Source organism: Anopheles funestus, chromosome 2RL (genome assembly GCF_943734845.2).
Source record: "Anopheles funestus chromosome 2RL, idAnoFuneDA-416_04, whole genome shotgun sequence".
In the NCBI taxonomy this organism is placed as follows: domain Eukaryota; kingdom Metazoa; phylum Arthropoda; class Insecta; order Diptera; family Culicidae; genus Anopheles; species Anopheles funestus.
Genome location: NC_064598.1, coordinates 71,837,586 through 71,852,328, shown reverse-complemented (window position 1 = coordinate 71,852,328; position 14,743 = coordinate 71,837,586). Strand labels below are relative to the sequence as shown.

The 14,743-nt window shown below is 44.0% G+C and overlaps 1 protein-coding gene across 1 annotated transcript in view; it reads right to left on the bottom strand.

Annotated features, from left to right (window-relative positions):
* Positions 1–14,743, bottom strand: part of LOC125762522 (histone acetyltransferase KAT7) — a 55,579-nt gene that overhangs the window by 40,052 nt on the left and 784 nt on the right. Inside the window, exons 3-4 of the mRNA XM_049424696.1 lie at positions 12,696–14,677; positions 12,435–12,629 (exon numbers count right to left, since the gene is read on the bottom strand). Of these exons, the coding sequence (XP_049280653.1) occupies positions 12,435–12,629; positions 12,696–14,677 (2,177 nt within the window). The remainder of the gene's footprint in view (positions 1–12,434; positions 12,630–12,695; positions 14,678–14,743) is intronic.

Below are 14,743 nucleotides of genomic sequence, written 5' to 3'. Positions count from 1 at the left end.
GAATGTACCAAAGCGGTACGGAAACGGAGGTTTGCGGTCTATAGTAGTTGCTTCGTTGTTGCGTTTCCGTGCCGAAACCTTTTTATGAATGAATTGACCAAAAAACGTTAGAATGGTCACTAACAAAGCAAAAACCCTAGGCCCGTACGACATGGATAAAAAATTGCCATTTTTACCAGTGTTTGCAAAATTCATTCAGAAAGCGGAATCGCAGGCGAACCACACGGTTGCCATTGAGTTCGGCAATGAGTTCAGCTAATGATTTGTAAATCGAAGTAATTTATTCTCCGATTCGCGCATTTTTACTTCGCGAACTGTCAGTTCCAAACCACCTTCTGCTCAAACCCGAAGCGCTACCGTTTCACTAATCTGTTGCGCCCCGTACCAGTTCTGGTCGTAAAAAATTAGTTTCATTTTATTAGCTTATTGCATTATCATTGTTATGAACCGTGCTAAACCAAACAGTTAAATTAGTAGTTAAAATATTTGTCTAATAAAATTATGGGGAGAAGTTTATTGACTTTGTTAATTTCTTTTTCGTGCATTATTTTATTCATATTTTAGCGCTTGGTTTGCACAGAATCTCTATTTGGTCAACTGTCTGTGACTTGATTTACTTTACGAATTTACGAATTGGGACAGTTAGTCCAAAGTGACGATGGCAAAGAGCGGTCTCGATAACAAATTCTGACTTACGCTTGCGTGACGGGTGATCGTACCTTGGAAGTCATCCAAAATCTCCAAAAAAAAAATCTTGGGTCAAAGGTTAGCATCGACAAGAACATTAATTTTGAGATACACGCTGGGGAGCTGGTTGCCAACCGGTCTTTCTACAGTCTAAGGTAATTTCTCCACTCAAAACACCTATTCGCGACTCTCGAAGCTGGGATTATATATAGTTCTAGTACTCACAAGCTTTACTAAAACACTTTGTCCAAAACTCCGAGATACACCATTATAACCTACGGTGGAGATCTCAAAAAATCCGCGTACAGGCGTCCCCCGAGTTACGACTGTATTTGGGACCGAAAAAAGAGCCCAAAGCAAGGCGTAAGTCGAAATCGTCGTAAATCGAGAATACATCGTTTATAACCATACGTTGAGAGTCGAAAGCTTTATTCAAATATTCTAGAGGAAAAAATAATCTAGAAATCGTTTTGAATTGTATATTAATTAATTTTTCAATATTTCCTTAAAATATTTATCGAGAATGAATAGGTTTATTCCAATAATTTAAATTTTATGATCATAAAGAGCATGATTTTTTCAAGGTTGCCTGTGAAAATTAAAAAAAATCTGACAATTTGAGCAAAATAACAACTGTCAACTGTCAAGATCAAAATCGTCGTATCTGCGAATCGTCGTATCTCGAAGGGGTCGTAACTCGGGTGACGCCTGTATTTCAAATTTCCATTTCAAATTGACAGTTATAGAATCATCAATTATTCTGATTTTTGTGCGATTTTTTATAATGATTTTAATGATGAATGATGATTTAGAATAATTATTGAAAAAAATTGGAAGATATTATCAAAAAAAATTTTTTTTGCATAAATTTTGGGTCTACAAAATCACTGAGCTGTCAAATGATAAAATCCTCGCGGATTCTATCTGTGTTAAACGAGTAAAAGAGTTTACCGTATATCTCGGAGACTACATGTATACAGGTAATCCAAATTGATGTTGACGTATGGATGGATATACAGAGGACCTTACTTTCGAAACAGATGACCTTATTTATTTCAAAAGTTAGTTGTCCAAAACTTCACCTATCTTGAACCAAAGATAGGCGCTGTAGCGTATCTCGGGAATTCCGTATAAATTAGAAAAAAATAATATTAAAGTAATCTTAGTCTAAAAAAACGATTTTTCTTTTTTAGTGTTTAAGCGGTACGATTTGGGTTGGGATAAGACAATCTGAACCAACATTTGTTTCCTTCTGTGCTATGATGATTTAATCATCGTTTCTTAACTTATCTATCATCAATTAACGTAACTTATTGTTTGGTTTAACAAATTGCCCACAATGGCCAACACTGTAAATACAGTAAGAATTTAATAGCATTATCTCACAACTAGTTGTGATCCGTTTTCCAAATCTCCAGGATACAGAGCCAAACAAAACGGATAAGAAAAAAAGTTTAAATAACCAATAAATATATAAATCTTATTCCAACACTTACAACCTAAATCAATACTTTTTCCAGTTAACATAAAATGCCATATATTTACCTAACTTCCTTGCTACTGATTAAATTACAAACCAAGCTAACAATAAAAAAAATACAACGTATCATATTAAAAAGATGCATTCTTTGTGTTGCTCAGATAAATTCAACTTCCCACCTTCACGTTAATTTTTGCTCCATTCAACGAACAGTTGTCTCGCTGAAAAGCGTACGGCCGGATTGCATGAATGAAATATGAGTTAAGCAAACAATCTCCAAAAGCTGATTACATGCAGCAAATCGTTCGTTTCAAGATGCTGAACAAACAGTGTTTTGAACCAGGTTCGACCCCACAAAAACCGACCCCGAAGGGAAAAGGTTCGGCATTGTGTGTACCACGGGAGGGTTCCATTGGGCCCATCGAACACCGGGGCAAACCAAAAAGGTAATGAAAATGGCAAACGGTTGCGGACAACAAAAACTTCCTTTCTACCCCATGTCCGGGATGCTTCTCCTTCCCCATCCTCGTAAGTCGTATGCACTGCCACCGCGCCCGGGAAGTTGTCAGGTTAATTATGAGCTGAAAATTTATTTGCCCTTTACTTGCGGGGTAGCTTTATTTTGCGCAACACCATTCGCGCAAGCACCTCTGGCTCTGGTGAATCGCGATTTCTTGCCTTGGTGACAGCGCTTTGTACCGATCAACATCGTTCAACTATCGCGCACACTCTCGCCGTCAAGTTCAGTTGGCGCGGTGCGCTCTACCGATGCGTGCCGAAACAGTGCAGCAAAGCACTGGTGTGCGCGAATTTTTGGGGGGCAACATTAAGGCAACAGCGTGAAATTATCCATTAGCCTTCTGGCCGATTGACCATGAGTAGGTAGCTGACAAGAGCCAGACTAAACGACAAATTGAGTACCATAAATCTGCATGGTGAGGTTTGTTTTATTATTATTACCGCTGCTTTCTCGTTACATGAAAATAGGGTTAAATTTTTTTTTTTTTTTGCGCCGGGTCAAACACTGAAACCTATGGCGGATAATTTACGAGCGATCGGTGGTGAACAACAAACACAAAAAAAAATTAACCACCATAAATTATATGCAAAGTAAAAGGTAACAATCCTTTACGTAGCACCTACACTTTCTGGAGGATGCGAAACACATCCAGAAAGTGGGCAGAGAGCTTTATTCTTTAAATAGTTAAAGGTGTTGATCACATTCAGGTGAGAAATAGTGCGTGCTGATTCCAAAAAAAAAGATCATTCCACAATATAATTAAATGAAACATTTAGCTTGTTACATTTATCACAGCTTAATGGTTAATTCGTGACAATTACAGTGTGATTCACGCTGTAAAATGCTACTGGCCGGGTACTACACAACGAGCCGGGTACCATACCAGACAGGGAATGAGCATTAGACAACTAGTCAAATTATTTCAGGTGCTATGCACTCTACACGCTTCAGCTCAATCAACTACCTACCGGTAGGAAGCGGTACGAAGAACAAAGCGTTCAAGATACGCTTCTGGCCAGAAGCTTATGCACACCCATCATTGACGGATTTCGCAAAAACCGAAGGCTGAAACCATCGCAAGACTTCACTAAACACCGTTCAAAACTGCTACGCCAGCGCCACATACCATGAACCGCGCCTTTGTCCCGATCCTTACGACGCCCGTGCCACAAGGGAACGACCAGAAGCGTCGCTCTTTGAAAATAATGTGTTTTTTTTTTTTATTTTAAATGATGTGAAAGCAAACCTCGAAAATTTTAATGTTTTTCGACAAAGAAGTGTATCAAGTTTTTAAACAAAATATTATTTTTACCAAATCTTAAAGTTGATTTTTCTAAAACCAGTATAACACCTAAAGTAAAACAAAATTATTTTAAATGTCGATTTAATGTTTATATTTAACAGACGCAAAACAATCGAAGGATATTTCACCGGAGTGTTTGCCAAATGCGTCTCCCGCCCGGGGTGGGTCAACGGGACCAAGGTAGGACGTGTTTGGGCAGGATGAATTAAAAAGAATATTTTATAACTAAAGTACCGCGACCGAGCAACGCGCGTTGCGGAAACATAAACTCACAATGGTCTACCCCAGAAAAAAACCCTCACACCCAAAAACGGCCAAAAGGAATCGGTGCGACATCAAATTTTATTATCCCGTTTCCTATTTGTGCGTCGGTGCCGTATGCCGTATGCCGCCCCCTGATAAAACCCCAATCCGGACAGACTTCCCCGGGAACAGTCTAGCGTTTCCGTAGCGTCCCCGGGAACAAAGACTGATGTGCGCTTCTCTAACAGAAAAAAAAATCTTCTCTCTCTCTCTTTCTCTCTATCTAATGCTTGTCCCATGAGCGTGCAACTCGCAGCAATCACTTTAGTATTCGTCCGACCAGACACATCAGACGGGCCGCGAGGCGCAGTTTCCCGATCCGGGCGTGGAAATTGCAACGTGCTCCTCCCGTATTCTCGTGACAAAACTTTGCCGTGCTCCACACGGGACAGACCGGTCCACTGACAGATCATTGCGATGCGTTTCCGTTTTGGTAGTTCCTGCAATTCTTCGGCTACGCAAAAGCCATTTGTTTTTCGAGTGTGTGTCGTGTGTTCCCGGCCATTCCACCTACACGCACAGAGACAGTCGTTGCAGGAGGAGTCGCATTAAAGTGCACACATTCATCTTTTGTCGCATGCTGCCGACAAAGCACACCGCACCACCGTTGTCCACAGGCCACATCAGGCCCTATTCCACTCCTATTTCGCTTGTACAGCCTCTACACCTGCCATTCATTCTGTCGACAGCCACCCAACCGTAGAGGAGCCGGTAGAGCCATGGCCATCACCATATTATCAACCGTTTATTAAATATATACATATTAAACACTCCGAAGCGCACGCCACCGGACTCCCTTTGTCGCATCCTTTGCTACACCCGGCTTGTCGTCCTTTTCCTGTTGCGCCCCTCCAAAAACCAAAGGATCAAAACGTTTCTCTGTTTTTGTCACACTTTCTCCTGTAGTACTGGTAAGCCTTTGCTGGAAATTTCCGGGAGTAAATCTCTCGGTACAAATTCCACTCCAAAAACTGCAACCGGGAGGAAATCCATGCACCGCACCGGTTCCGGTATCCGGGACGGGTTTAATCCGCGGTCGTCCAAGGAGTGTTGGTTGCTATACTGGGGGGTTTCCGGGATAAAGGAAAGCAACGACAACAAAAAACACACACCCACACACATCTACATCAAGGCACCCGCGAGCTGTCCCTAACAATCACGATGCTCTGCTCAGCATCACAGACGCGGAGGGCACCATATCCCCGAAAAACCCAAACGCCGATATCGTCTGTTGCGGGTGTTCGTACTTCAGCCGTGCCGTGTTCATCCCCGTCTCCAGTCGCTCCACCGCAACGCCAGACACAAGGCGCACAGAAACTGAAAGGGCAATGACCGAATTTCAGCCAGCCCAAAACACCGTAGCCATCCGGCGATCCCAACATCAGCCGGTTGGCATGGTTAGGGTGAGTCTGTTAGTCTCGTTGACCTTCCCCATGGTCGTTGATTTGTTGGGTAAAAGACTTCCACACAGTCAGGCGCAGCCTGCAAGTCTCCCCCCGGGGGTGGCGGGCTGGTACTCCGGATTCTGTAGCATTCGTACAACATAGACGCACATAGACAAAACATTGGCGTACGGTGGCGTTTCCCCCCCCCCCCACCCACCCGGGAATCCCACCTCACCCAACCCCGCATCAACCGGATGTGTAGTAGCTTGTGTAGTAACGCCTGATACTTTTCGCTTCGCAAACATGCGCACACATACGTACGCGCGTACGCCAGGCAAAAGAAAATGTGAAAGGAAATGGGGAATTGTGAATGAAGAAGTAGAACACACCACTGAAGCGAGCGAATGAGTCGCACGAGTCCCGTACCGGCGTAAAGGTAAACGCGGGAAAACGTTCCGAACTCTCCTCTTGGCCTTATCTGTGTGTGAGTGTGTGTGTCCTACACAAACACATCCTCAACTTTGGTAAACTGTGTGTCTGTGGAGTCTGGCATGGTTTGTTCACAGATGATACATGATACACACAGGGAGTATTACCGACACACCACCCATTGATAACTTTACGTCCTTTTTCTTAAAACGTACCACACCATCAAGCGAGTCCTTCGCTCGCGTATATTGCGGGAAAACTACAACAACAACAAAAATGGCAAGAAAGAGAGGAAAATGAGAAAGCAATAGCATAGTACTGATAAAAAAGCACTACTTTTCACACACACATACTCCCAAACACACACACACAGACATTGTGTTCGATAAGGGAAATAAACATACGAGTGTGTATAAGTGTTATCCTGGCCAGTTCTTGTATACCACAGTGAACGTGTTAGTGCGCCGCTTATATACCGAATTGCATACCGGATTCACTCACCCAGCTGGATGAGATATCTTGTGGCCCCGATGCCGTCATCATTTTCCAGGATTGTTCAACTCTAGCTCCGTCTCGATTCTTCGATTGGTTGCGCTCTCTCTCTCTCTCTCGCGCGCGTTCCTTACAGCAGCTGTACGTTACGGCTCTTAACCAACATCAGTGACGCAGGACCTTCGGGCAAGTCTAAAACCCCCATCGCCGACGTCCCTTTCCGACCGTCCGATGTTGGATCGGCAGCGGAGAGCGGAAGTACGAATGGGAAGCAACCGGAGTTGTGTATGCCTGGTTGGTTGGTTCTTTTTTTGTTCGTATCCCAATTCTCTAGCCAGCGCGTGTCTGGCTCATGCTAAAGGGTCTGGGCGCGTACGAACTCGTCCTTCACCTTCACCCAGTCAGACAGGAAGCCAGCGGCGTGGCCGGGGAGCGGTGCACCATTGTTGCGGGGAAATTTTTTGCTCTAATACTCTCCAGCCATACTTATATATTCTGTTGCGTCGAGCATGGTCGGGCAGCAGTTTTTTTTGTGTGTGTGTTATCCCTGCTTGCAATGGAAGATATCCTTTATTTATCCTTTAGTCGGTAATTTTCATCTGTTGTCGGAGTTATGGGGAGAGAGGGAGCGAGCGAGAGAAGCAGAAAACAAAACGCTACGCACCCGGATCGTGGGAATCAATGGAAAGGGTGCCAACGATGCTGAACAAAAAAAAAACACAAACGAAACACCAGACACACATACGCACGTTCACCTAATGCTGCGTGCAACAACAGCAATAGCGACAGGACACGGAGAAGATCCGGCAAAATCTGGCGGGAAGAATCGGTTACGCATTCTATGTGTGCAATGCCCTGCGACACACTTGCGTTTCCCCCCACCACCACCCGGACCTGATGATGCTGCTGATCCGTTACCGGCCGCATGTTTCCTTCGTATCCTTCCCCGCACACGCCCCTGTAGCCTGTCTACCGTCAGTGGCAGTAGCGGAAGAAACCGCCGATTGGTACCGCACAGCAGCACCCTAAAAGTATTTTCGCAAATTCAAACCTCTTCGTTATCCTGGCATCCTGGCGGTCGTTTTTTTTTTTTGTATGTTGAGTTTCAACAGCCATCATCTCTCGCTCTCTGTTTTGTACGGTCCCCCGTACTATGTGTCCTTGCAATCCACATAACAGACGCAACTGAAACCAACCGAATGGTAGCACCGAAGAACGACACGCGTCGTCCCGACACCCATTTTTACAAAATCCGATGGGTCGCGCCCGTTTGGGGTCATTGAAATTTTGATTGCATCGTTTGCAACAGTCTCGCGCGCGTGTGTGTGTGTGTGTTTTGTGTCGTGTTTGTGTCAGCTTCACGTTGGCGAGTGGCAATGTCTCCCCGGGTTCCCGATCCAAAGCGGTTTGCATCAGCATCACCACTTCACATTCTCATAAAACGAATGATAGACGATGGAAAGCGGAGTGTGAATTTACTGTAAAATTAAAGAAAGAAAAATCAATACTTCCAACAAGAACAACAAAAAAAATCGGCAATCCACAATCATTGTCACCATCGTTTATTAATGCAGACAACATTCGAACAACCCGCCAATAAAAAATAAAATAGGACCAGCAAGGGATACGCGCTCGATTCGTCCTTGTGCAAAAGTGGTATAGAATTGGGAGTTTCAAACCGAATCAAGCCAGTCCGATCGATCAGTAGGTGTACCAAGAACGACTACAAAGTGCACCGGATGGGGCGGGGATGGAATCGGTTGTAAATTTTATCAAAACTCTCCCATCACACCACATCCACCGGCGTCCATGCTAGAAATTTCCCATTTGCCCATCATCCAGCGCACAGAATAGTTGCGGTGGATTTTGTTTTTTTTTTTGGCAGGACAACGCACCTTTCCACCTGTACAATCCGGTGCTGCGAATCGTTCCATACCGATGCCGTTCCAAAAACCGACGCTCGTCACCACTGCTATTGGTATGGGGGGTCTGCCCGCCGTCTAGACACTGCCAGACAGAATCCGCATGATCGCGGGCATCCGCAAAAGCAAAAAGGGTGAGGCCATTGCAAAAGTTAACCCCAGACGTCTGGTGCGGTCAACGTTGACGATGCTACCAAGACGATAGACGCAGACATACACCCGTAGCCAACCCGATAGAGAGACACACAGTTAAAGCAGGGAGGTGTAGCAGCAGCAAAAAAAAACACACACCCAGCAACAAACTGTACGAGCTTCTTCGTCCACAACCCAGGCAGGGCAATAGCAGCAACAGCATCCTTAGATTTTTTGGGAATGGTAGTACCAGACTCTTCTGACTGTCGGAGGCCAGCTACGCTACGGGACGCTGTAACGACCTACAGCGCGTTTCCTACCTTCACTTCCCACTGCAACGTCCGCAACTTTCGATCTTACGTTCCGAATCAAGCGACGCGCAAAGTTCATTGACCAATTCATTGCAATCGTCGGTCGTACAATGGCCCCCAATGGCTTGCGAACACCAACCCAGGCAAGCGAACGACGACGAGCCTTCTACCCGGGCCGTAAGCCCTCGGTACAGCCTCGCCTTAACACACCAACACAACGCAACGGTTAGGCGCGATGCTGCACAAAGCATCACTATGTACTAACACACCGGTACCGTTGCATCCCGTTTTGCATCCTGAGCCCGACCCGTAACGAATATGGCCGGCAAAGACTAACGATCGGAAGTACGTGATGCCTTCCAACTTCCGGTGTGGTTTTGCCCTGCATCGATTCCCTATTGCACATATAACAAATTCACACATACACACGCGTACGCCTGGAGGATGGGTTTAGTGAAGGGGGCAGGTTGTCTCTTTGCTTACCAAGGTTGCCTTTGCGCAACCAAGATAAAAATTACCAAAACACACGACGACACAAAACGGCGGCGTATGAAGTGATGGAGGCGCCTGGTTGAATGTACGCGAAACAGCTCGTTTGCGCAAAACGTAGTTCAAATAAAGGTGTGTTCGGTCAACGATCGATCATAACACTGATGCATCAAGCGCATTGTGCAGTATTTGGCAACAAACAGTAATTGTTAAGAAACATATTATCCATTCCACTACATTAAGTTAAGGAAAAGGTTTAAACAAATAGCACTCTTACATGAAAAGCTTTCTTTATAAGTACATAAAATCACAATTAACAAAGAATGACAGGAAAGTATTAAATTATAACCATTCGCACACTCAAATGTACTCTCCAAAAACGGAACTCTTCAAACCCTCTGACAAAGAATCCACTTACGGCCACGACAGACAAAAGATCCATTCCTCCCAATGACCGTCGACGATATTTTGGTATCTAAAAATGGGGTGCGGGGGATGAAATTGCAAAAAAAAAATCGTCAAATTTCTATTGCTTTTCCTTTGGAATTTAAACTGCTCCTGCTGTATGGAAACAATCATCTTCTCCAACACACAAAAATGATGCTCAAAACCATAAGGGCATCTATCAGGACAATGCAACAACAAAAAATCCTGCAGTCGGATTATGGAAGCATCTATCACATTGGGGGAGTTCGCTGCAGCAGACAAAGGTTGGCGTGCGAAAAGAAACGACACGATAACAATCAGTCTACGTTTCAAAAGTTTACGTTCACGGAGATTTGACCATCGCTAAATGAATGTGCTCTTTTTCATCGCCCTTTGCGACTGTCTGATGTCAACCCCACGAACCGTCTGCGAATCGGTCCTGTGCACTGAAGCTAACGATATTTTTTTATCCAGCAAAGACATGACTGATTAGCGATTCACAGCTTTTCACAACAAAAGGTATGGAAATGAAAAATTTGATTAAATATGTTTTATGTATTAAAATAAATATTATAATAAGAACTACTACTAATCGGAACGGTGAATACATCATTTTAAAAACCCTTAGTTCAAGCAGAACCTTGAATGAAGAACGTTTCCCCCCACACAGGAACAAATGCTTCATGCTGTCTAATAAAAGATCACTCGAAAACTTCCGTTTCCAAACATTTTCTCCTGCTGCACTTTTCGCAGAGAAAGAATAGAGTAAAGTAATTAAAATTTGTGCAGAGGTTTTGCTTCATCGACATACACAACTGTACGGCACAACATTTATCCACATCTACCAGTGCAAGTAACACCATCCATCGTAAATGGTCGTTATGTCGGAAATTTAAACACAGATGAAAGAATCGTATCGGTTATGGAGCCCCTGACTATGTTCGATTCTATCGGTGGAATGACCGGTGAGATGATAATCAAAAACCACCGACAGCGGTGTATTGTGAAGAGCCAGGCCAGGATGCAGACATGCAGCGGTATGATGAAACTGATGAAACTAGGAAGCAAAAATCTTTACTTCCACTATATTTTACGCTCAACAATATATATAAATATATTTATACACATAAACACACACACACACACACCATCGTAAAAGACCACGAGTACAATCGAAACCATAACACAGAAACGAACAGTACCAAGCGGGCAGCAACAGCAGCACGGGAAAGATAGACAGGACGTCCTGTATTCGGTGGTTTTCAAACTCTCCCGGTTTTCGTCTAGCAGCGGTCATTGGCCTCGACAGACACGGGCGTTTACCAAGCGCCACCGAATGTACCGATACCACCCCCAGGCACCCACTCTCACACCAAAAAACACTCGGAATCCTTTCAGTCGATTCAGGATGCTTGATAATGATTGCAACCAACGAGCGCGACAATGCGCCCGATGATCATGATTATTGTAATTGAAGTCATCTCATTTTACTCTTTACGCTCTATCTATTTTCCACTCTCACGCCAATCTTTCTTTTTTTTTGTTGCCGTACATAACATATCGGAAGCTTTTTGACCTTCTCGTTTAAAACTGATGGCAACAAAAAAGCCATTACTGATACTTTCGACTGTTGAACTTTTTCTTTTTAGGGCTTCAACAAAAAATATTGCCATTTTTAAATATAAAACCTTAAAGCATGATTGATAAATCAGTTACATTTGTTAAAGTTCAAATCATATAAGAGATTAGCAAACTGCAGTACGGCATTAACAATAATATTATGGCTAAATAAAACATGCACTTGTTTGTTTTACATTTACATTACTACATACATTTACATAACTGAGAAAGAATTTGACTTATAGTTGAGTACTAAAATTATGAAATTTATAAGAAATAAAATAGAGTTAAGTTCGCAAATGTGTTTACTCATAACTATTCTTTTATCATCGAATTAAAATTCAAAATGAATATACGGCCAGGCCGTTCTACCTCAATAAAAAAATCCAAATCGATTTCAAAATTAGAAAATTAAATATTTGAATAATCTTATTGATTGGAGACGATTAAACAAACTCTTTTACGGTTCAATTCATGAATGGCTTCATTTGCCCATAAAAAATACAAACTGAATGGTAATCAATACCGTTGTACTTATTTTATATATTCGTAAAGTTTATATTATTTACATATATTTGTAAAGATACATTAAATTTTTATCTTAATTTGATAATTAAAAAAAAAAAACAATTCAAAACAAAAAAAAGTTGAACATCGACCAATGCAATCGACCAATCTGATGAAATGCAATTCTGGAGGAATATCCACTAGCGAACAACAGAGGGCGCTTGCATCGCCTGAAAGATCTTTGACGTACAATCGGCCATCAAGCAGCTGCACAGAAACATTCTGCACAAAGTTAACTAATAATTAATTATTTTACATTATAAGCTTGATAAGTTCGAAACATCTAATCAGCAAATCTGCAACATTACTCATACTTTGAAAGAATTTGGATTTGTGGACCATATTAACATTAGATTGACGGCACTTACCTTGCTGAAATATCCCACCGTATGGCATCCATCACTATCGGCCAGCGTCATCACGTAAAAGAGAAACGGTTCCACATCGTAGTATAGCGTTTTATGGTCGAGAAAGAATTTGGCCAGCAAACATAGATGCTGACAATACTGTTTGTGTCGTTTACCATCCACTTGCCACACGCCAAGTTTGCCCTTGCGATAAATCTGAAACCATTGAAGCATACATAAAACATTAGGTCAGCGCCGGACAACAGGCAGCACAAGTTTTACCTCATCACCCGGCGGATGTCGCCAGACGCATTTAGCCGCATGGCGCTTCATTCCCACTTCCGACTTTTGATACCGCAGGCAGAATTCGCACAGATACAGCTTTGGTAATCTAGTCGCATCGTCCGGATATGGGGATTGATACCACACCTGCATACAGTGCCGTCCCATGGAAATGTATTTCGTACCCTTCCCGGTAACCATATCGCCCAGCTCTTTTTCGATACTTTCACTTGCCAGTGCTTGCGCTTCACGGAACAACTGCAGATCATAGTCCGGCACAACACCCTCTATGTTGGGTTCGGGCTTAATCTCATTACCATCGCGATCGATCAACGGTTTTGGGCGCTCTGCAGGAGGAGGCGGAGTGGACGGTTTGAAGCGTGCCCGCAAGTCGCGGATCTTTTGTGCGTACAGCTTCTGTTCTGGCGTTTGAATCTTTTTCGAATTCTCGTACACCGGAATCGATCGTCGCCGTTCGTCTTCGCGTAATTTGCGCTCGTGCAGCAATAGCTTCGTTTGATCGATCGTCATATTGTGGTACATTGGGCAAGCCTCTAGGGTGAAGTGTTTCTCGAACTGGCCACCCATATGCCCCAGCGAGTCACACTTTTCCAGCGGACAACAGCGCTCGACCGGAGCTTCCTCGATGAGCAGTTCCTTCGTGGCCGGTTTATCGTTCGCTCGCTTGCTGGACAATGAGTTGGCAATATTATTCTTTGCCTTACCTTTCGACGGGACGGTGGGAGGTTTCTTGACCGGACTTTTCGAGGCCGCATTTTTCACACTATCTACATCGGAATCCGTTTCGGAAGCGTTCTTGCCAAGCAAGTGTTTCGATTTCCGTGTGCTTGCCGAACGTGTTAACTTTCTCGTTTGTTTTAGCGTTTCCGTCTCCGAATCTGAGCCGGCACCGATACCATCCTTGGTTTCGGTCTTCTGCGGGGTTCTTTCGAGCACCCGCTTCATTGTGCTGTTGGTTTTCTTATAATTATGTGCAGCGGCAGCACTGATCGATGGTGAAGAATCTTCCGACGATTCTGTTTCCGAGTCCGACGATCCACTGGAGGAAGATTCGCTCGAACTAGACGTGGCTGACGAGAGTGCTCGGATTGGGGATTTTATCGATTTGGACGATGGAACAGCGGTTGGACTGGCAGCTTTGTTCGTACCACTCGAGCTACTGCTACTTATCTGTGGCTTTACCTGTCCGACCGGTTTTGGGGCGGTGATATTCTGTGTGCTTACTTGCGATGCCTTGCGAGGACGACCGCGTCCACGCTGTAATGCTGTGCCCGAGGTAGCATTTCCGGTAGGATTCTTCTCGAACAAATCGGAACCAGCTCCCGTGTTAGCAGCCGACACGGCATTCCCACTGGTAGAACTGGAGCTAGATGTTCGCCTATCTTGCATTTCCGTCTTTTCCGGTGTCGTTTCAACCTCCGATTCCGATGAATTGACGGGTGAAAAAATGCTCTTCTTCTTGCCCTTGCTGGCAGGTGTCGTCAATGATTGAGCCGCACTTGGGGTTGGCTTTTTCACCCCCGATCCAGCGCTGGAACCGTTGTTGTTTGATTTGTGTAAACTTTTTACTACCGTGCTAGCCTTTACCGCTCCCTTTGTAGCGGGAGTTGAATTTTGATGGTGCTGTTGATGTTGCTGTTTAATGACGGATGGTGGAACCTTTCCGCCACCGATCGGCAACGGTCCGGGTGCACGTTCTTTCCCCGTAACAGCTGCCACGGGTTTTTTCTTCGCCATTTCTGCAGGTGGAGCTTTTTTACCCGCCATGGGCGCTTTACTATTATCCGGTTCCGAGTCATCGTCATCACTGGATGAAATAGAACTCTTCGAAAGTTTCTGTTGTTTGAGTGCGAGTGGCTTATCCTTGGTAGCATCTGGTTTGCTGCCTGTTTTGATTGTAGCTCCGCCGACCTCAGAACTTCGTCGTCTCACAATTTTATCATTCGTTTTCGATTGTGTGACTAAAAAGATAAAGTGTAATGTAAAGTAACTGTTGTATAGGTCTCTATCGGAACAATTATATACAA